The 21,277-nt window shown below is 40.5% G+C and overlaps 1 protein-coding gene across 1 annotated transcript in view; it reads right to left on the reverse strand.

The window, feature by feature from the left end:
* eif2b3 (eukaryotic translation initiation factor 2B, subunit 3 gamma) overlaps positions 1–21,277 on the reverse strand; it is a 35,527-nt gene that overhangs the window by 5,772 nt on the left and 8,478 nt on the right. Inside the window, exons 4-10 of the mRNA XM_034234699.1 lie at positions 15,341–15,500; positions 13,874–13,985; positions 7,632–7,721; positions 5,220–5,356; positions 4,670–4,860; positions 4,156–4,218; positions 3,796–3,944 (exon numbers count right to left, since the gene is read on the reverse strand). Coding sequence (XP_034090590.1) covers positions 3,796–3,944; positions 4,156–4,218; positions 4,670–4,860; positions 5,220–5,356; positions 7,632–7,721; positions 13,874–13,985; positions 15,341–15,500 — 902 coding nt within the window. The remainder of the gene's footprint in view (positions 1–3,795; positions 3,945–4,155; positions 4,219–4,669; positions 4,861–5,219; positions 5,357–7,631; positions 7,722–13,873; positions 13,986–15,340; positions 15,501–21,277) is intronic.

Consider the following 21,277-nt stretch of genomic DNA (forward strand, 5'->3'; position numbering starts at 1 on the left):
CTGTTCTTCTGCAGTCTAATAGAAGAGACATGCAATACTCCTTCATACAGTTTTGATGTTCAGTGTTTGTTTTTATTTTATAGTGTGAAAATAAACAGATTCATTCACTGTCACTCAACAGTTTTTCTAAGCCTTGCTTATTACTCAAGATGAGCCTGAACGTTGAGAGCCAGTGGCTCATTTCTGAAAGTTCACAAACTTTTGAGTAGTTTAAGATGAATATTTAGCAGGGATAGGTTTGCTAGCTTTAAAACATGATTTTCTGACTCTGCTGTTTGCTTTTTGAGCCTGCTGGATATTCAAAGATGTTTATGGTTCACACACTGTTTTCTTCTGCGTGCTTATGCACACACGTACACAAACAAATGGGCCAGTACACAAAGTGAAGAACATCTATACTGGGAGCTTCCCAGCACTGCCACAGCCTTCTACTGTTGACTGGAGGTCACAGTGACAGTAGGAATAAACAGCCAGTTTCCCCACCTGCTCTGAATACTCAAACATCTCCAATCTACTGAGCTAAATGACAATGATTAGCATGTATATTAAAGAACAAATCTAGCCGAAAGTGTGTGTGCACGTGTGTGTGTTAGGACATTGTTGGCCCTGTGCTGCGGTCCCACCTGAGGTGGCAGTGCCAGCCCACGGTGCCTGCTCACATTCAGCCAAACCATCACCATAAAATTATTGTAGGGGAGACACAGACAGTCCTGTGTGTCCTGTGTCAGCTAACCGTGGAGGATGTGTGTGTGTGTGTGTGTGTGTGTGTGTGTGTGTGTGTGTGTGTGTGTGTGTGTGTGTGTGTGTGTGTGTGTGTGTGTGTGTGTGTGTGTGTGTGTGTGTGTGTGTGTGTGTGTGTGTGTGTGTGTTAGAGAATGTGTGCTTCAGTAGCTTGGGGAGCCCGGTGGAGAACGCATGTTGGTCTTGCCCAGGCAGTGACGCACACACACTTGGCCCTCTGCGCCTCACACACAGACAGGTTTGTATTGGCCCAATCTATTCAGGTGGTTAGGCCTGGAGGGAGAGGCAGAAAAGAGTGTGTGTGTGTGTGTGTCTGTGTGGTGTGTGTGTGTGTGTGTGTGTTGTGTGTGTGGTGTGTGTGTGTGTGTGTGTGTGTGTGTGTGTGTGTGTGTGTGTGTGTGTGTGTGTGTGTGTGTGACTACCTAGGAGGTGGTGGTGGTAGTTGGTGATGGGAGATTACACGATTCAGAGTTTTGTAACATTAGAGAGAGAGGGAGAGACCACCAAAGAAGCCTCAGCAGAAACACCACTAATTACTAACACCAGGGCTCCTCCTTGCCATGACCCCCCCCCCCCCCCCACACACACACACCACACCACACACACACACACACACACCCCACACACACACACACACACACACACACACACACACACACACAACCCACACAGCCACACACACACACACACACACAACACACACACAACACACACACACCACACACCACACACACCAACACACACAACACACCTCACACACACACCACACACACACACACACACACACACACACACACACCACGTACACACACACACACACCACACACACACACACACACAACACGTACACACACACACACACAACACGTACACACACCTTACACACACACACACACACACACACACACACACACACACACACACACACACACACACACACACACACACACACACACACACACACACACACACACACACACACACACACACACACACACACACACACACACACACACACACACACACACACACACACACACACCTCCTGTGCCAACCCCCCTGTAAAGTTGACCCTTACTATCCCCCTTCCCAAACACGCAGCGCTTTGTCAACAAGTTCTGGTCAGCTCCAAACAAAGAGAGCAGAAATGCGAGGGTTTCTGCGACATGGCCGGGGTCTGCTAATCCCCTCACACTGGCTCTTTCTTTCTTTCTTTCTTTCTCCTTCCTTCTTATGTCCTCCAAAAAAAGAAAAAGGAAAGAAAGAATTGCAATTTCTTTCTTGCGTGCTAGCTTGCTTTCCCCTCGCTTCTTTCTTCCCTTCTCCCATCTCTCTCGTTCTTTCATGCCTTTGTGCGTGCACCTACATGGACATGATGAGGGTCCCCATGCTGGCTGGCTGGGGTCCCTGAAAGGCTTAAGAAGAAATGGAGAGAGACAGAAAGAGAGAGAAGAGATGGCGTTGAGGCCTTGATGGAGAGAAAAGAGAGGGAGGAGTAAGAAATTGAGATAAAAGAAAAGGAGCCCATGAGTGAGTGCATTAAAATCCCGACTGGAGGCCAAGATGAGTCTCTTTCCTCCGGGGGTTTCTGGCTCAGACCCTGAGCAGATCAATCTACATGCTAATTCTACAGTGGATACTGTGCTTTCTGTGCAAATCCTCTTTTGGAGCAACAAAACAGTCAATTTGGACCGCTTTAAGTACTTGCTACATTCAACAATCGTGATGTGCGATAACGCGGCTGATCATGATGCATCACTATTCAGACTGGGCCTTTTTGTCCTTCCTATGTCTTGCCCAGGCTTCCTCACCACATTTGCAGTTGAAAATCCTTCCTGGTTCATCAGGTAGATTTTTTGTTTAAAAGAAGATGCAATAGTTCCTAGTGTTGATTTTCAAAATGGAAACCAGCACATTACTGGAACTTTTAGCAAATCATTTGGTAGCTTGTTTTCTGTAAAGCAACATTAACAAAGAGCCCAACAATTCAAACTTTAACATTTATACTAAAACAAATCTAATGCCATATTTTTCTGAAATCTGCTTCAACTTTATTTCCAATTTTAAAAACCCAAAGCTTTGTAGAATACCAAATATGTCGAGTGCAAAAAGGTGTACAAGAATATTATCATTTGATTCAATGGGGCTGCCATAGAGAAAACTTTTGGTTTTAAATATTTTGGTCTAAATATTATGTAGCCAACCTAAAAGCAAATGAAAATAGGAAAAAGCAGGAAAACTAACCTGCATGTAAACGTAATAAATGACGTAACGGATTGAAATCGAAACATTCTCTGGTGTTTGATTAGATCGAATTGATGAAATGGATATATTTATCAGTCCAATGCTGTTACTTCCTAAACGAATTATCAAAAAACCCGGATATTGGATGTTTGGAAATCACCTGTCAAACCCCCATGGTGCTCAGCGAATGTCATAACCAGTGGGAACATTGGTATAGGCGAGTAAATTAGCGGCTAAATAAAATATATTGATGTTCTGTGTTTCAGTTCAACAGCTTCGTGTTTGTTTGGAACTGGTCTCTGGCTGGTTGCACACCAATAGAAGCATTGTTAGCTCAGCGCTGCCTGTTTGACCCCATAGAGCACGGAAAACAAAACCTGTTACACCTCCCATCAACGGACACACACATCCACCAGCATCTGCCCGACACACACCCACGTTTGCACATAGAAGCACGTAGAAGTTCAATGGAGAGCTATGCAGGGAGTAAAGAATGAGGCCTACCACTGCTTTTATATGTGAACAGTGAACTGTTAACAAAGAGGGAAAAGTGTATTGGTGTTTAGGATAGTTATTTTTCCTGGAAACACTATCACTTATCTCATTTTAAAATCTTTGTTTACTAAATTCCTGCTTTGTCACACACTGCATAACTGAACACCTTACAAAAGATCAAAAGTGAAGATCAAAACTTGTATTCATAAACATGCCTCGAAGGTGAACGTTTTTTTCAGGCTAAATGAATGTGTTCGCACTTCAAAGGACATGTTATCAACGAGTGTGTGCATGTACAAATGTGTGTGTTCTCACCCCTCCTCGATGGTAACCCCGTGCATGATGATAGAGTTGGTGACTTTGACCTTTTCTTTTACAATGGTGGAGTTTCCGATGGTCGACCTCTTTATGGAAGTCTTGTCTGCTACCTGGCACATTGCTCCGATGATGCTGTCTGATCCCATCTGAGGGCAGAGAGGACACAACAGTTTAAAAAAAACATTACTCAGACATAATTACATACACAGGCCTCTCTAAAGGGGATCAAGTGTGAATTAGAGTATGAGATCAATAAAAGCAAGTGAGATCTAATACAGGCCAATTAGGAAAACTGCTTACTAAGTGAGAAATGTGTGTAATGTATCGACTGTGATACTTCTACTGCATTACACTAACCTGACATCTCTCAGAAATGACAGCAGTGGAGTGGACGGCTGGCTCGTCAAACAGCTTGGGGGCCTTGTAAAAAAAAAAGAAAGGGAAGCATGGGATTAAAATAAAGAAAGGTAAATAAATAACCTCTATGATCAATCTGTAGGAACTGGGCCAAATACACAGCATTCAAATAAGCATACAATTCATTATAAGTGGCAAAAGCAAAGCGACATTAGGTGAAATAAGAAAAACAGTGACATCTACAACAATGAAAGGAATAAGACTGCTAGAAGAGGACACTTTATTGTTTTATGATCAACTCATCTGCAGATTCATTTCTTGATTAATGTACAGTATTTGTGGGAAAATGGCATTCACTGCAACCAGAGAATGTTTGGTATATTTGCCTATTTGAAAAGATACTCTGAATTTCCCTCCAACAAACTCAATTTCATATGAACTTAGTATCTACATGGACATTCAAAAAAGAAATAAACAAAATCCCTTTGTAGGAGCAAGCTCACGTCAGACTCACCAATCGGTTTGTATCTATGTAAGCAGCTAAAGTGTTGACGCGGTAGCAAAGTCCCTCGTCCATAATGTGAACGTAGCAGCGGAGCTTTCCTCCGTGGTAAGCCGCGCTCATGTCGCCGCGGTGGTCGTTCCAACAGGAGCGCTCCTGAGCCAGCTGGAGAAGGGGCTCGTCTCGGGAGGAGATGAGGAGCTCTGGGTATTAAAAAAAAAAAGTCATGAGTGTAAATGATAACACAAACACATTGTTTGGGGGATTCAATTCAATTCAAGGCTTTATTGTCATGTGCACAGTAGCTACAGTGTAGATATGGCAATGAAAAATGTAAGTCACAGGCTCCTCCAACAGCGCAACATGAATATATGACAAAAAAGGAATAAAACAGATCAAATAGTGCAAGAGAATGCATGTCTTTGGATTAGCCAGAGTTGTCCTTTGTGTCACCAAGTTAAATACATAGCTGATAGCTTACATGAAATAGCTTAAGACCAGTGAATACGTCCCAGAGCTCTTCTAAATAGGTTTTACAGTGCATTTCTGATGTGTAACTCACCCTGGTTTGAAGAGCCGTCTTTCGTTTTTAGATTCTGATCATCTGCGTCATCTTTGATATTTGGACAGTTGATGGTTTTGGAAAACTGCTTCCGCACCAAATAAGGTACCAGCTCTCCACGGATTGAAGAGATGGACCTACGATCCAAGAAGAGGTTAAATACGATTTCAATATGATGTCAAACATCCAACAAAACAGAACTATTTCACATAAGCCAACACATAAGACAAGGATCCTGGTTTATTGTGCTGTCATTAGATAAGGGTGCACTTCCCAGTCATCAATTGGTGAATAAAGTGCAACCGAGTAAAATACGAGAAGATGAGTTTGTGAGGAAGCTCCTTCCTGTATCCTTAGGTAAAAAATAGGGAAAGACAGCTGTGATAGTTAACACATTTTCTGTAACCTTGCAATTATGTGACTCCGCAATCTCCGTGCAGTCACATAATTGCAAAATACAGCGAATGCGATCGGTAATCACTTCCTCTTGCTTTGCAGCCATTTGTGCTCAGCATCTGAGGAGAAGGCCAAGGTTGTGCCAGAAACTGAAACTACTTAAAGAAAGAAATATGTTTAACTTCTGCAGTTCAAGTTCGCACACAACATGTCAAATCCACAGGACTAATGACTTTAGGAGGGTAATTTAACTACGTCAGACTTGGTAAAAAATGCATCTAGTAATGAGGTCTGAGCATTTCTCCTGGGGACAATAAGTAGGTGCATATCTCGATTATCTTTACAGCAGTGACTGTGAAATCTTAACGACTTTTAGTTTCATTGCAAACAGGAAGTCAACTACTGCATACATATCATTACTATAATTGAGTTGATTGTTAGTAAAAGCAAAAAAAAAACTCATTTAAAAGGCTGTAATGGAAATAAATACAATGAATGTATAATGCAGTTATTGTTACTGAACTAAAATCTTGTAAAAAACAGGAAATGAAAATTAGCACTTCAGCTTCTTATGATGACTTCAAGTCTCTCCCTTCGTAAACTATGAGGTCATTTCCCCGTCTTCCTTTCTTTTTCCTCCTCTTTGCAATGTGCTGTGCTTAGTGTTCCCCCCCCCCCCACCCCTCCTTTCACTTGCCCTCTCTTACTTTCTTTTAAAAGGGAGATTAGAATTTCCATCTGAATGACAGGAGAAAAACAACAGTTACTCTGTCCATTTCTCTCCTTGAGCAAGAGACGGAGAAAGAGCATGGAGGAGAGAGAGAGGAGCTGTTAAAAGAAAGTCCAAGAAAAGAGTTGAAGAAAGAAATGAGTCATCTAACAAGAGAGATGATATATGGCGGCAGCACGAGTGATGTAATGATGTAACACTTACATCTACATCTCTTTGGTAAATTACAATATTGAAGTTCATCTTGAAGCCTTAACCATGAGTGTTCAGCAGAGGTGAAATGATGAGTGTGGAGCGATTTGTATTTGTTGGCTTGGATTTTGATTTATTTATGCGTCAACCTAAACTGGACAACTTAAACTAGCCTTTTAACATATTTCTTAGACACAACTAAGCAATGCCAGATTTCCACAAATCACCCTTTAGCCAAGTACTCACTTTTTAATGGGACCATTTCCAAAAAATGTTCAGGATCACCACCACCCTGTTTTAAGAAGCTTGGCGCCATGCTGTTACTTAGCTCACATCCTTGTCTGTTATGAATCTTTATCTAGACCCCTGTCATCATCAAGCATGCTTTATATCAGGCTTTTAATGCTGCCTCAGATCTCCTCCTCAAGTGTGCCAAAAAAACGTTATATTATTAATGCTAACTGGAAAAGATAAGTAAGAAATCCTCAGGCAAAACATGCTTTTAACATTTCAGTATTTCATGTGGGTTTGGCACAAGGTTTTGCGATACAAGCAATGTATAAATACACAGTGCAGTGTTTTAGCAATATCATTTGAAGGCTTATTAATCGACATGGAGTGAAGTGGCTCCATTAATGTTCCTTAAACACTCATGCTGCCTTCAAACACTACATTATCACTTTTACTTTGGAGATTACACAGCAGTTTAAAGCATTCTTATCATATAGATCCTTTGATTCTTGTAACCAGTGAACCCGTATAACCAGTATGGCCCGGGCGGCCACAGAGGGCTTTCTGTGACACTGCTTCACTTCAGAGGCTAAAGGCCTAACAGCCTGTCTCTGTGGCACATAGTAAAACAAATTAACACCTCGCTAGAATACCCTGCTAACAGGTCCTTTCAAAGCCTTACACACCATGTTACCACGTTTAACACTTGCTACAGATTAAGCAGCTAATGTGAATCTCTGTTGGACCGCGTGGGTTCATCTAGACACATTGAGTAACATTGCGGATATAAACTGGTCACAAAAAAAAAAGAACACTTTGATAGGCAATTGTGTAATTGTAAGTTCAGTTGTATAATCACTCACTTGTTGTCAGCAAGAAAGTCCAACACTTCTTTCTTCAGGCAGTAGAGGTGAGCGTCCACGAGGCCAGTTTTAATGTGCATCCTGGGATGTCTGCAGGTAAGACAGACACAAAGACAAACACAGTCAAGACAGGAAAATAAAAACACATTTTTCTTTAATCTTCATGATACGTTGCTTTGCGAAAACTCAAAGCACTCAAAAAACCATTTTAAAACACTAAATCTGTACAAATTAAACAGATTATTATTAGAGTTCAAATGCACTGCAAACATGTATAGTACCAACTTCATGACAAACAGTGAACCGCTGCTGGTACTACTTTGAGGACAATTTGCTTTATTTCCTTTATCACCTGCTGTTTTTATGTTTTGACTTTGCTTCTCATTTACCGAAAGCTATTTTATTTACCGCTGCTTTGCACATCAGACAGGAACATTTGATACAAAGCAGACACAGCTACAGGCTCACATAAAAGTCAAAGAATAGTGACATCTGTCTATTGTCCTCTGTCAGCTACCGTAGATGTGGCCCAGCAGAGCTGCTGCCATGAGACAGGTTTATGTTGGGGGGCCACATGCACACAGACACACCGTCACCCACCATGCATTCAGTCATTCACACACACTCACACACACACACACAGTTTGAACATGTGACATTTACGAAGCGAGAGCCAAAGAAAACCATTTCATCGACCAGGTTTCAATAAACAAATCCACACACCCCTTCATCCCCTCTGACCTATCCTCATCTTCCTCTTCCCTTTCAATTATTACATAATAAAAACGGCAGGGAGCATTGTGCCTAAAAGGATCATACAAGTGCTTCGACGTGTTTTAGTCCATTTACCCCATATCATACACCTTCCATTACTGCCAACCATTTGTAAAGCATGCTGCTGTGATTTAGATTCTCTAAATTGTAAAAGCAGATTAATATGAACAGTCTGTGTCTCATTACCACACAACCAAATCGTAACTTGGACCAGATAAAGGCAGACAGGATGTTGACTGTTTAGTGGTGTTCATATCTGAGCACAATCATTTATCATTTAAAAGTTTAAGAGCATTTGTGTGCTAGCCAAAACGGTATATTTGATCCATCAAGCTTTAAATGAATCTGCATTTATGTTTTCCCACTCAAATAAAAAGCTTTACTTACATGTTTTGCCTGTTTGTATACTTATTGTTAAGTTCCAGAAACACTCAAGTTTTCTCTAATGTTCCTCTAGTTGTTGGTGGGGGTTTGTTCTGCTTTTAACCAGAGTCACCAGCACTGGTTTAACAAAGTTACATTGTGTATTTAAAGGATGTTCTACCTAAACAAACAAATGATATTCAAGAAAGAAATGATTGTACTTTACGTAAAGTTAAATTGAAGAAGTTGATAATGCAATATTGGCAATATGAATGAATAAATGTCAAACAAAATGTCTGCAGGGATTCAAGGTAGGATATAAAAAATGGCTTGATATTTTATAAAAAGCGGATGATGCCAAAAACGTTATATTTCCGTTCTTCTACCTCTTCTCTGCTAATTTCCTTCCTCTATCTTTCATCAAAAAGGACAATTCTTCTTTCTACTCTCTCCTGCAGTATAACCAGAGTGACTCAGGAGGATTGCCTGGTCACACATATTTTACAACCAGATGCTGAAAGCCATAAATCAAACGGTGTGTGTCCGTCTGTGTTAAGCTATTTTATTAAAAAGCATAAAAGCACATGTGCCTGCACGCACAGACACGCTCTGTGGGTGTTTGTCAAATGTATTTATTCATAAAACATTTTCCAGGTGTGTGCCTGCGTCTGTGTATAGTGGGCTTAAAGTGGAATTTATGGGAACACCCAGCATGTGACATGTGACTGTTCGGCACCTGCGGGTGGGCAGGAGAGAGAACCAGGGGGAGAAAGAGCGAGCAAGAGTAGGAACAGGTGCCCTTATGAGTGAGGGGCCGATTGGTCAAGAACAGGTATAAGGGACGTAAAGGACTCTTTCATTTTGACTTCAGCAGAAGCCCTCGTTATTTCATGCTAGGCAGACGCCACTGCGGAAAGATGGCATAGCAACCAAAACTATTAATGGGACATTGTGATGCAGAAAAAAATGGAAACCGACAGCAAACAAACATTTCATTTGACACTATGCCACACCCTGTTTTGGGAGGGCGCCAAAGATCGCAGGGGGGGGGGGGGGGGGCGCCAGGCCTCAGATGATTTGAGGCCAAACATCATATTTGGGGGGGGGCGCAACTTCTAACAGGAGTCATTTGGGGGGGCTCTTGGGAAAAAAGGTTGGGAACCACTGCCTTAGACGGTGGGGTGATTAGACATTATACTCATTCAAATACCTAAGTATGACAGATTTACCAACAAAAGACAACATTTCTTCACAATACTATTACCTCCACATTACAACCATCCCCTAGCTGAGCATGGAACACATCATTCAGGGTCAGGAAAACACAAACACTGGCCCTACTTGCACCGACATAAACGTGGTGCTTTAATGTTTTATTCATTCTTATACTAGGAAAACCTACGCCCTTTTATTTTACAGAAATATAACCGAAGAACATATGAGTCAACTAGTAAAACCAAAACACGTTTTTCATTGAAAAGAGGTTAAAAAGAAAGGGATCACCAATTTCAAATGCAATGTGTCGCTTCTAGGATGGCTGATGGATGTTTTTCATAACACCAAATTCTGTACCCTCCTTATCAACAATCCTAAACTACCTGTCCTGTACCAACATCTGCTCAAGCGGCATTTTCTAAATCAAGAAACGATTCACTGTTGGAACTCGTCCTTGTGTTTCAAAACACTGAACACTGGCCAAACGCAACTTTAATAGTATATACTTCTTGCAGAGTCCAACTACAACAAACATCTTGCATTTCCAAAATAAGGGTAAACATCTTTCCTTTCCAGCATCATCATGTGATCTCTGGTTGCTGTGAGTGCAATAGAGCTCTGTGTCGATGGGAGCAGGAATTTAGTGCCTCTGCAGGCGAGATGACTCAACCCTTGGATTAATGAGGGACTACTAAAGTACCACCACAGTCCTCAGTGGGAGAGAGGAGTCACATCTCTCTCGCTCTCAAACACACACACACAGCATAATGTGTTATTTAGTTACAACTAAAAGCCCACAGCGGACGATGACTCAGACGCAGCAGAATGACTGTTAATACCCTCATTAGTCAGGTTTCCACTACAGAGCCAATTGGGCTCAAGAGCTTACGACTTATTCAAGGAACTATCGCTTCCAGAATACAATGTGTGTGATTTCCTAATACCATGCTAGTCTGAGAGAGGATTCTTTAATTGAGCTGACTCACATATTTGAACCTGTGTTATAAACTGCACACAGACCTGCTGGTGGATTAAGGTTAGTGTTAACGACTGACCAGCACATTGAGTACATTAGATTATAGACACATCCTATTAAGTCTTTAAAATTCAGAATGTGAATTGTTTTTCAAAATCAGGTCATAAAATGGCATTTATTTCAAACTAATATTTAGCAAATAGATGCAATCGAATGGGCATGATATGAAACTAAGAAAATCAGCAATTCTTCATATTGGAATAGCTGCAACTAGCATGTGCATCCTTTTTTGTTTGACGGATGACAAATGAATCAATGATCAAAACAGTTACCATCATTTCCTGCCAACCGACAAATGTATTTATCGAGTAATCATTTTTTTAACGAAATATCCAAAAGGTCAATTAAAACCAGACTGACACGTGTGCCAGCATTTGATTCAAAGCCTGCCCAAATTATCCAGAGGTTCTACTATTACGAACCAGCAAGTTAAGACATATTGAAAAACAATAAAGCAGATGCTTACACACAATCTATAATTTACTAACTCATGGCTTTAACCCTTGGCTATATGGACATTACAAGCGTATATATTTATGGTACTTGGAACATTTAGGTGCAGTACATAGGGTTGTGCTACATTATAAAATATACAATGTTGGCTATAAAACTGTTGGAAATGTATTTTGTTTGTAAAATATGTTATTACGCTGTCCTTTTGTTGAACTGCAATGGAAGTTATTAAATGTTTGGAAGGTATAACATGTGGTATTTGTGTTGATTGGGTGGGTTTTATCCGCTGCGTCTTGTGCCATCATTGCTAACAGATGCAAGTAAACTCCTGGTCCAGTATCTTAAAAAGGTCAGAGAAGTTAAGACATGCTACTCAAAAATGTGAAGCAAGCTTTTCTAGCTTGACTGCATGGATGTTTTAATAATGATGGAAAAAGAGTGGATGAGTTTTATTCTAACTTATTACACTGCACTAACAATGGCTTTTATTGAATATTGCTCTTGATGCTAACAATTTTAAATGTTGAATTTGCCTATCAACATGCAGTCAACTATTCTTCCAGGCCACGAGCCCCTGACAGGTTAGTCTGTAATGTACGAGGGGAAGCTCTGCTGGAGTCCTTTCACCCGGGAAAGAGATTTCCAGGTCAGTCATCTCACATGTGCAGAATGTTTGCAGCTAACACACCTCAACCATATGGAAGCAGTAAAGAAAGACCAGAAAGAAAGACACAGGAAGGACGGATTGGAGGAAAAAATGGATGGACTTGTATGGAAGGGTGCACAGTATAAGGGAGAAATGGCTGAGAGAATATAGCTGGAGAGAAAAACAACACTGTCTTTTAAATTGGACAGAATACAAATAAGAAACAATATTTTGAAGGGTCTGTGCTGTGAACGCTTCGTAAGCCAGGGTAGCTGCACATTTGTGAAGTACACATTGAATGACTTTTAAGACCTTTTTAAGACCTCTAAAAGGAAAAGAGAGTACCAATACAAAAAAATCGACGAACTAGACAACAGTATAAACCGTTACTGAGTTGTATTGCATTTGAATAACGGGAAATATTCAGTGCACATTACCCAACAGGACTGCCTTCGCATTAAAAAAAAGAAAAATGGTATGGCAGTAGACCAATGGAAACCAATATCCCCCCCTGCACACTCATTCATTCTGCCCCAGATAACATTTAATACCTCCCTCCTAAAATTCCAGACCTTTTTAGAAATGTTTAGACCTTGAATATCACAAAATAAATGTAAGACTTTTTAAGGATCTGCGGGGACCCTGGTAAGCACAAAGTAAAAAAGTGCTGAGGAGATATAGAGGAAAATAGTATTATTTAAAATGTAAAAAGCAAAAAATATTGTTTTGAGATTTAATTTCGAACAAGGATGATAGAATTGACAGAAGTACAAAAACAATTCTGGAATTTGAGACCAACAATGTATTTACTCTTTTAGCAAAAGATCAAATTCAACTGGTGAGCACAAAGGATTTATGAATGAGACTATGTGCACATGGAAAATACCGAAATATAAAGGAAGGCACCTGCAGTGTGCGCGCGATGTGCCATGACGAAGTGACCTTTGACTGGATGGTACTGATGTGCAAAACAGTCAAATCTTGTAAAAATCTACCCAACGGTGGGTTGTAAAAATCCTGGAATTTATTCGGGTATTACCTTGGGCGGTAATCAAGTATGTGGAGAGATTTGGGGACATTTGTTTCATATAGTACATGTAGTGTGACATGAGTTTGTATAACTGATCAGAGGATATATAAAGGTTATGTGTCCTTCAATGTAAGCAATACATGTTTAGCAGCGGGCTCGTGTTTCCATAACTCTGACGACAATGTGTCAGTGTTTTCTCTCCATCAATGTCTACCTCAAGGTCGTGTTACGCCTTTCTGTTCATATAGGCATTTGTCTGTGTGTGTGCGCGTGTGCGTGTGCGTGTGCGTGTGCGTGTGTGTGTGTGTGTGTGTGTGTGTGAACATTTCTATGTGCAGGGAAGCATGCAAGCAGCTGCTCCGGCCCCCCTCTTATTGGCCAGAATTTACATTGGCTTTGGCTCCATGAAGTATTTACGAGCTCCCAAAACACCCGCTGTCACACATACATGAATTTTGGGACTCAAAAAACGAAAAACCAACAGACAGAACAGAAACAAAAAGACTATCTTTTAAATTTCTATTTGTCAATATTTCTTCAATTTACCTACAATGTGGTGTGGTGGAAAAAGATGCCTTAGAGATGGATATCTAAAAACCTGTACACATTAAACAATTTATCTGCATGGATATAAACTGTATACAACTAGAGGTAAAAAAAACAAAGAAATATTATTATGTCATTTGGATAAACCCACTCTCTAGACTTTTTTTTAAATGACTTACTTCCTCATGATGGACTTCCTGATAGAGAGTCCGTCCTCCAGATCTGCCTCATTGGCCATGAACAGCAGCCTCTCCCCCGACTCATCCACTCCCACAAAGTCCCTCTGTTCAGCTGGGAAATGAATACAATATTTAATGTTAACACCAAAATATGTATGCTAACAGTTTTGACACATTTATCAATTTTATACAACATTTGTGTTATTTTTAAAGAAGACCGTTTCCTTTATTTCTTGCATTACTCACTGAAATAAAAACATATAATCATATCAGAAACATGTCACAAATGTCTTGTTTACAGTCTATGCAAAGTCTCCTCTCTCGTGATTGGGTGTAGTGTTAATTTCGTTGACTACAACTATGACGAAATATGTTCGTCAACGACCTTTTTTTCCATGACGAAAACGAGACGATGACGAGACGGCACCGACGGCAGTAAACAATAACTAACGAAATCAACATGCAATATCGTTGACGAAAAGTGATGAGACGAAAATGTAGTTTGCTAAATAAAAACTATGCCAAAATCTCTCTTTACTTTCGTTGACGAAAAATGAGGAGACGAAATATTATCAAAGATAACGTTACATCTCTGATAGTCGGTCTCCCAGCAGTTCCATTTCCGGGGCTGCGGCTGGGCAGCAGCTGTGTGTGTGTGCTGCGCGCGGCGGTACATTTGAATTACACCGGGCAGCGGCACAATATGAACTGTCAGGAAGACTCGGGTCTAACTCATGGTCTAACTAACCTTATTTAACAGAAAATGAAATGGCAACAACAGGGCTTGGGAGCAGTGGTCGCACTCGCGTTAACCGAATACCCCCCCGTCAGCGCGAGTGAGGGATAAATTGTGCACTCGACGGGTAATAATGGATTATGACGGAAATGTTACGATCCTGTCCGTCAAAATGACTGACAACGAAAAAGTCTGAAGCCACCACTGCTTGGGAGAAAGAAACAACGTGATATTTGGGCCCATTTTCGCTATAATGAGGCGGAGGAAAAAAGCAAATGCATCGTTTTATCAGAAGGGAAGCAATGTGGCCATAACACAAAAACACCACAAACCTGAGCAGATACTCTCTGCAAAGCTTCTTAATCATTCAACCTGTGGTTTTCATCAAATAAGGACAAGATATAATCTTATTGTGAAATACGTTTGACTAAAATGACAAATTATTGGTTTTGGCTAGACTAGTTTGACTGAAATGTTCTATATAATCTGATGACTAAAAAATACTCAACAGTTTTCATTGACAAAAAGTAGACTAAAATAATTAGTTTGCTTTGACTAAAATAAGACTAAAATGCTCAGACTTTTAGTCGACTAAAACTTGACTAAATAACAACAGGATGAAGGTGACTAAATATGACTAAAACTAAAAAGGAAATTTAACACAGGAGTAAGACTAAAACTAAATAAAAAAATAGCTGACGAAATTAACCCTAATTGGGTGTTCATGTTACCTGTCTTTTTCTTGCCCTTCTGGCCTGGGATGGTCTCTGTGAATTCATGGGCTTTTCTCATCAGCATGGCCAGTGTTGCATTGTGGGCTCTGAAAAGATCAACTACTTCGTGTAGCGCCACGTCCGTTATCAGGTCACAGCTCACCACCAGGACGTCCGTCTAAAGAAGGAAGTTGAAAAGACAAAGAAAGTCAAATTAGACTGACATTCATTCCACTTATGTTCCTGTATGAGATGACAGAATCAACATTTTGTATTGGATATTTCAGGCTTTTATAGATTTTTACAATGTAACCCCGGCTTGCAAACGCACAAACTCACAAGCCCCTAAAACACCAAAATGCATGATATGTAGATTGAAGAGCGAGTCATGTTTATAAAGTGAGGTTTTCTGGCTCACGACAGTCATTCTGGCATGCACCTAGACTACACATAAATACATGTGGCAACAATGCTCCACATAAACACCTCAGGACACAAGAGGTTGGACTGTGTTGTTCTCAATATTCACAACAGAAACTGGCTCAGAGCAGCATTGTGAGACAAATAGAGAGACAGACAGAGAGAGAAGGGGATGAAGAAATATCTGGTCATGATCAACAGTGAACTCTTCCAACTTTAGCACTGACTGTGTACAAGCCAAAGCCACACACACACTCACGCGTGCGTGCGTGCGTTAAAATGACTTATACCCTGATGACAGCAAGTAATAAATCCTGCTTCTTGTGTTTTAAAGTGAGCTTTATTATAAAAAGTTTGAATACGAGTTGCTTTATCACCCTTTAGCTGCATAAATGTCGCTATATGCCGAGTAACATAACACAGAAATGAATGCAAACAACCCAACCAAACCCTAATCATTTGTTAGGAAAGACAGCAAAAGAATATGTTTTAGCATTTTACCCTCCAGAGATTAAGTCCAAACTATTTACAGCATCCCAGCTATGCAATAATATGTAAACCAATCTAGGTTTTAAAAAGTATCTCAATGTATAGCTTATGAATTCCATAGACGTATCCCTTACTTTACCACCAACGACACAGACCACAAGACAGACATCAATCCTATTAACTGGCCTCCATGGACGATACATGTCTGCGTGTGTGTGTGTGTGTGTGTGTGTGTGTGTGTGTGTGTGTGTGTGTGTGTGTGTGTGTGTGTGTGTGTGTGTGTGTGTGTGTGTGTGTGTGTGTGTGTGTGTGTGTGTGTGTGTGTGTGTGTGTGCACAGCATCCATCTGTCTGTCCAGTGATGAAGGCTGTCAGCATAAGAACTAATCCCACCATTAGCACCAGCCGCAGTAACGACAGAGACATCTTTACTGTGTCTTTGACAGTGGAAAGAAGGAAAATAAAGAGTGAGAGAATAACAAAGAAAATCCCAGGAGCGAAAAGTCGACAACCACTTTCAAAAACAAAGAAAGAGAAAAAAGGATCATCGGAGGTATAAAAAAAACAACGATAGAAGGGAGGAAGGAAAGACTCGAGAGAAAAGGGATGATGGGAGGTCATCAGTCAACAACATACTGTCAAACACTGAATGTACCACATACAAATAAATAAACAAACAAAGAAAACACAAACTCAGTTTTGTACATTCATAATCTAGATTCCTAAAATGTCTGATAATTATAATCTTTAAAAAATCAGGAGTTAACTTTAAGCGCAATTTAACCCATTTGTATCGCTTTATTAAACACTTGTAAATGAGGATTAAGGGTTGGGGAAACTACAATGGATTAAAGAAATGATTTGTAATGAGTATAAGTAATGAGCACTGTGAATGTTGAGGAGCTGTGTAGAGTTTTGTGTGGAGTTTTGTGTAATGTTTTGTGTGTGTGTGTGTGTGTGTGTGTGTGTGTGTGTGTGTAAAGGGCTGTATCAGTGAGGTCAGGGGTCATGTAGTTGACCTCCAGGTAACTCCCAGCATAACCTGGTCTGGACCTGGCGACAGGAAGCTGCCGCGGCAAAGCTGGAGGTGTCTGCCAGAGATCTGCTGACACTGAGAGGCAGAGACCTTTCAACTCTCTCCTCCCTCTATCACACACAGGCAAGCTCGCACACATGTTCAGAAACAGAGCACACAAGTATGCGCGCACACATCAACCCACACACACAAAAACATACACAAACCACACACAGGCACACACAGTCAGGCGACAGCAGAGTGGAGTCAGCTGGAGAGACAGAGACACTTTGGCCTTTCAACAGCCAGAATCTCTGGACAGGTCAGGACCACACACACTGATGCACGCTACCACACACAGAGACACACACTTTCCCACTGGTCCAGAGCTACTGCTTACACAACCCACTTTTCCAATACTTGGAAACTTTTGAGTTATGGTGTGTGTGTCCTTTGTGTTGTTTTACATCATCAAATCAAATCAAATAATAGATCATGTCTACATGGTTGGTTTAACTCGACCTGATTTATTCGTACTTTTTTGGTTGGATGATGTGAGCAAGTTACGTCAACGGTAACATATCCCCTTGTACAAAACCTGTTCAATATATATATAAACTCAATCAACAGTATTTAAAGAGGAATAAACAAATGAAATGACCATGCATTTTAGGATGGTTTCCATTATGGAGCCCTTACAATCTTCTCTTATTTCATTATTCTTTTAAGTCCTTAGCAAACTAGTCCATTTCACAACCTTCTGATCCATTGTGTAATGCAGATCACTTTTTCAACATTTAACTGTGTCCAAACCGTGTCCTGACACAACATATTCTGAGTAGGACATTTTAAATATTGTGCGTCACAGGAAGGAAGAAAAGGAGGGATGGGGTTGGAGATAGAGAGCAAGATGGTTAAAAGAGAGAAATAAATCAAAAGGAAACATGTCTCATCAGAGTATGTTTGCCGAGTCCCTCTTATATGAAAAGCCTGAGCTCCATCTCTCACTCTTCTCTCTCTTTTCACCTTTTGTCTTTAGTCTTACAGGCTGACTAACACATGTAGACCCAAGGTGTACCTTTGAATCTGCACCACCATTCAATTTACAGTAATTCTAGCCTGCATGCACTCATCCTGCCAGGTGATTAAGCCTGAATAATAAAACAAATGTCAAAGTGGCTTTAAGCACACAAAGCAAAAAGTTAATGTGAAGTACTCTTTCCAGTAGTTAGGCTTATTGTGAAAGACCCAAGACATAAATCAGGCACATCCCCGCACTTTTGTGCAACTTAGCTGTTTGAAGAGTGAACAAAATAAAATATGCTGCTTGTAATCTCTCTTTTCAGAAATGAAGAGGGATGACCTGCTCTGCTCACCCACAGTGCACACGGGTTCCTGTAAGCATTTTGTTTGATAGGTTACACCAAATCCCCTCATGGGAGGGTGTTTGTGTAAAGAGATGAGTGAGTGTGTGTGTCTATACTGTACTCATGCTTCAGTTTGACAGTTTGAGTGATCTCTGTGCTGGGATTTGGCAGACCATGGTTACAGTTCCTCACTCAGCACTCTCCAGTGTGTGAGTGTGTGTAACTCAATGCCTCTAATCTAGCTGGCTGCTCAAAGGATTAAGGACTCGACTATTCTCAATGGGAGCATGCCGAAGCTAGTCCTGTTTGAGCGTGTGTGTGTGTGTGTGTGTGTGTGTGTGTGTGTGTGTGTGTGTGTGTGTGTGTGTGTGTGTGTGTGTGTGTGTGTGTGTGTTACATATGGCTCTATCAAAAGAGAATAATGAATCTGTACAGGCTCATTCAAATGCCAGGTTAAAAAACATTAAAAGTACTTGTCACAACAACATTTGGATTTAAGTCTCTGCTATATCTGCGTTCAAAAGCAAAGCCGATTGAATTTTCTGTGAAGAATTTAATGAGCTGCCGTGTCAGGACACTTGTGTTTTCAAATGAACGTTTGATGTGGTACGCTCTTAATAGACAAGCTATCTGGAAGAACATTTCAGAGATATTTCAACTGAGAATGTTGGGTGTGGGAATCCATGAGAGTTTTTCAAAACAAAAACAAAAATTGATCTTTGAGAAAAACATGTAAAAGGTTTTAATCCGAGGACTGTATATTTAATGTAACTGTGGAGAACTGCCAGAATTTTTCTGAAAACATCTACCCAGGAGATAATTAAATAGAATAAGCATCCAAAATTGACTTTCTTGATTAGACTTGTCTTTGTAATTATACTAAAAATGGGATATAATGTGTTTAGGAAGGACAGACTGACGGGAAAAGGAGGGGGTGTGCTGCTTTACGTGAGGAATACCTTTACTTGTAGAGAGATTGCTCTCCCAGATAATATTGAATTTGATTGTGTTGGTGTGGAAATCAAACTATCTGAGGAAATGTCCCTCACCATGATTTGCCTGTATCGACAACCCACCGCTAAGGTGGATTTCTATGATCAGGTAAAACTCATGCTGAATTCCTGTGACTCCAACAAAGAGCTTATATTATTATTTTAGGAGACTTTAATATCAACTGGAACGACAAACAAAATAGAAAGAGCTTAAAACGGATCATGGATAAACACAACTAATACAACTAATGGATCAACCGACTAGAATAACCAAAACCTCCAAGACTATGATAGATTTATTATTTACTAACAAAGCTGACAGAATAGTTAAAGCCTACAACTTCCTGACTGGTCTTTCTGACCATAATCTTGTTCTTTTTGCCAGGAAACTCACAAAAAAAAGGATAATGGCCACACCTAAAACCCCTGCCTTCGGTTCTCGCTTCATCCCCAAAAACCTGCAACAACGTTTTATGGAGGTAGTGAAAATGATTGATTGGGGAGACACTCTCTCCTCTGAAGACATAGGTGAAAACAGCAATCTGTTTATATCTAAAATTAACGATGCAATGTCTTCCTTCTCAAGGAGAGGGTGCCTTAGGGACAGGAAGGAACATCATCTTCCCTGGCTGAATCTACAATGCAGGAATCTCATTAAATCTAGAGACCAACTATTGAAGCAGAGCTTGAAATCCGGACTATCCACTGACAGACAGAAATTCACTCATGCTCGTAACAAGGTAACACAAACAATAAGACAGGCCAAAGCAAACTTTTTCATCAATATAATTGAAGGTGCGAAAGGTAACAGTAAAAATGTTTGGCAAATCCTAAATAAACTATTAGGTAAACCAAACAGGAAAATAATAAATAACTAGAATTAAAAATCAATGATGCCCTGATAAAAGACCCTGCAGTGTTGGCCAACTCTCTAAATGAGTATTTCATAAATAGTGCTCTGGACATCACAAAGCTCTTCCCGCCATCTGAGATCTCCCATAGCCCGACTGTGGATACACACCCCGTTTTTGACCTGGAGGAAATCACAGAGGTGGAGGTAAAACATATAATCTCAGGGTTAAGAGGTTCTAAGGCTATGGATGCAAATGATTTAGACACCAACTTTATAAAGACAAATATTAACGGTCTAATAAAACCAATTACTATGCTAGTGAATCAATCTATCAGCGATTTTTAAATCTGGGGATAAGGCAATGATGTCTAATTATAGACCAATCAGCATCCTCCCATGTGTCTCCAAGAGAAATGGGGGTCAAAACTAATCACCAAACATTTAGATAAAGGTTTCGCTCCACTCCAACCAATGCAGTTTGGTTTTCGTGCTCACCACTCCACTGAGACAGCTAACTGTGTATTTGTGGAAAAGGTTAAATGTATGTTGGACACGAGCCCTTATGTAGGTGTTGTCTTCCTTGATCTCAGGAAGGCTTTTGACACTGTTGACCACCTCCTTACAAAGCTGACTCATTTCAATTTTTTGGCAGATTCAATACATTGGGTTAAGTCTTATCGAACAGAAAACAGTGTGTTTTGGTCAACGGCACCAAATCCCCCTACCTTGTTTAACCCTGTTGGGGTTCCACAAGGTTCCATTCTTGGACCATTACTGTTTTCTCTGTACATTAATGACTTGCCTAATGTATGTCCTGAGT

The sequence above is a fragment of the Gymnodraco acuticeps genome, unplaced genomic scaffold (genome assembly GCF_902827175.1).
Source record: "Gymnodraco acuticeps unplaced genomic scaffold, fGymAcu1.1, whole genome shotgun sequence".
Lineage (NCBI taxonomy): Eukaryota > Metazoa > Chordata > Actinopteri > Perciformes > Bathydraconidae > Gymnodraco > Gymnodraco acuticeps.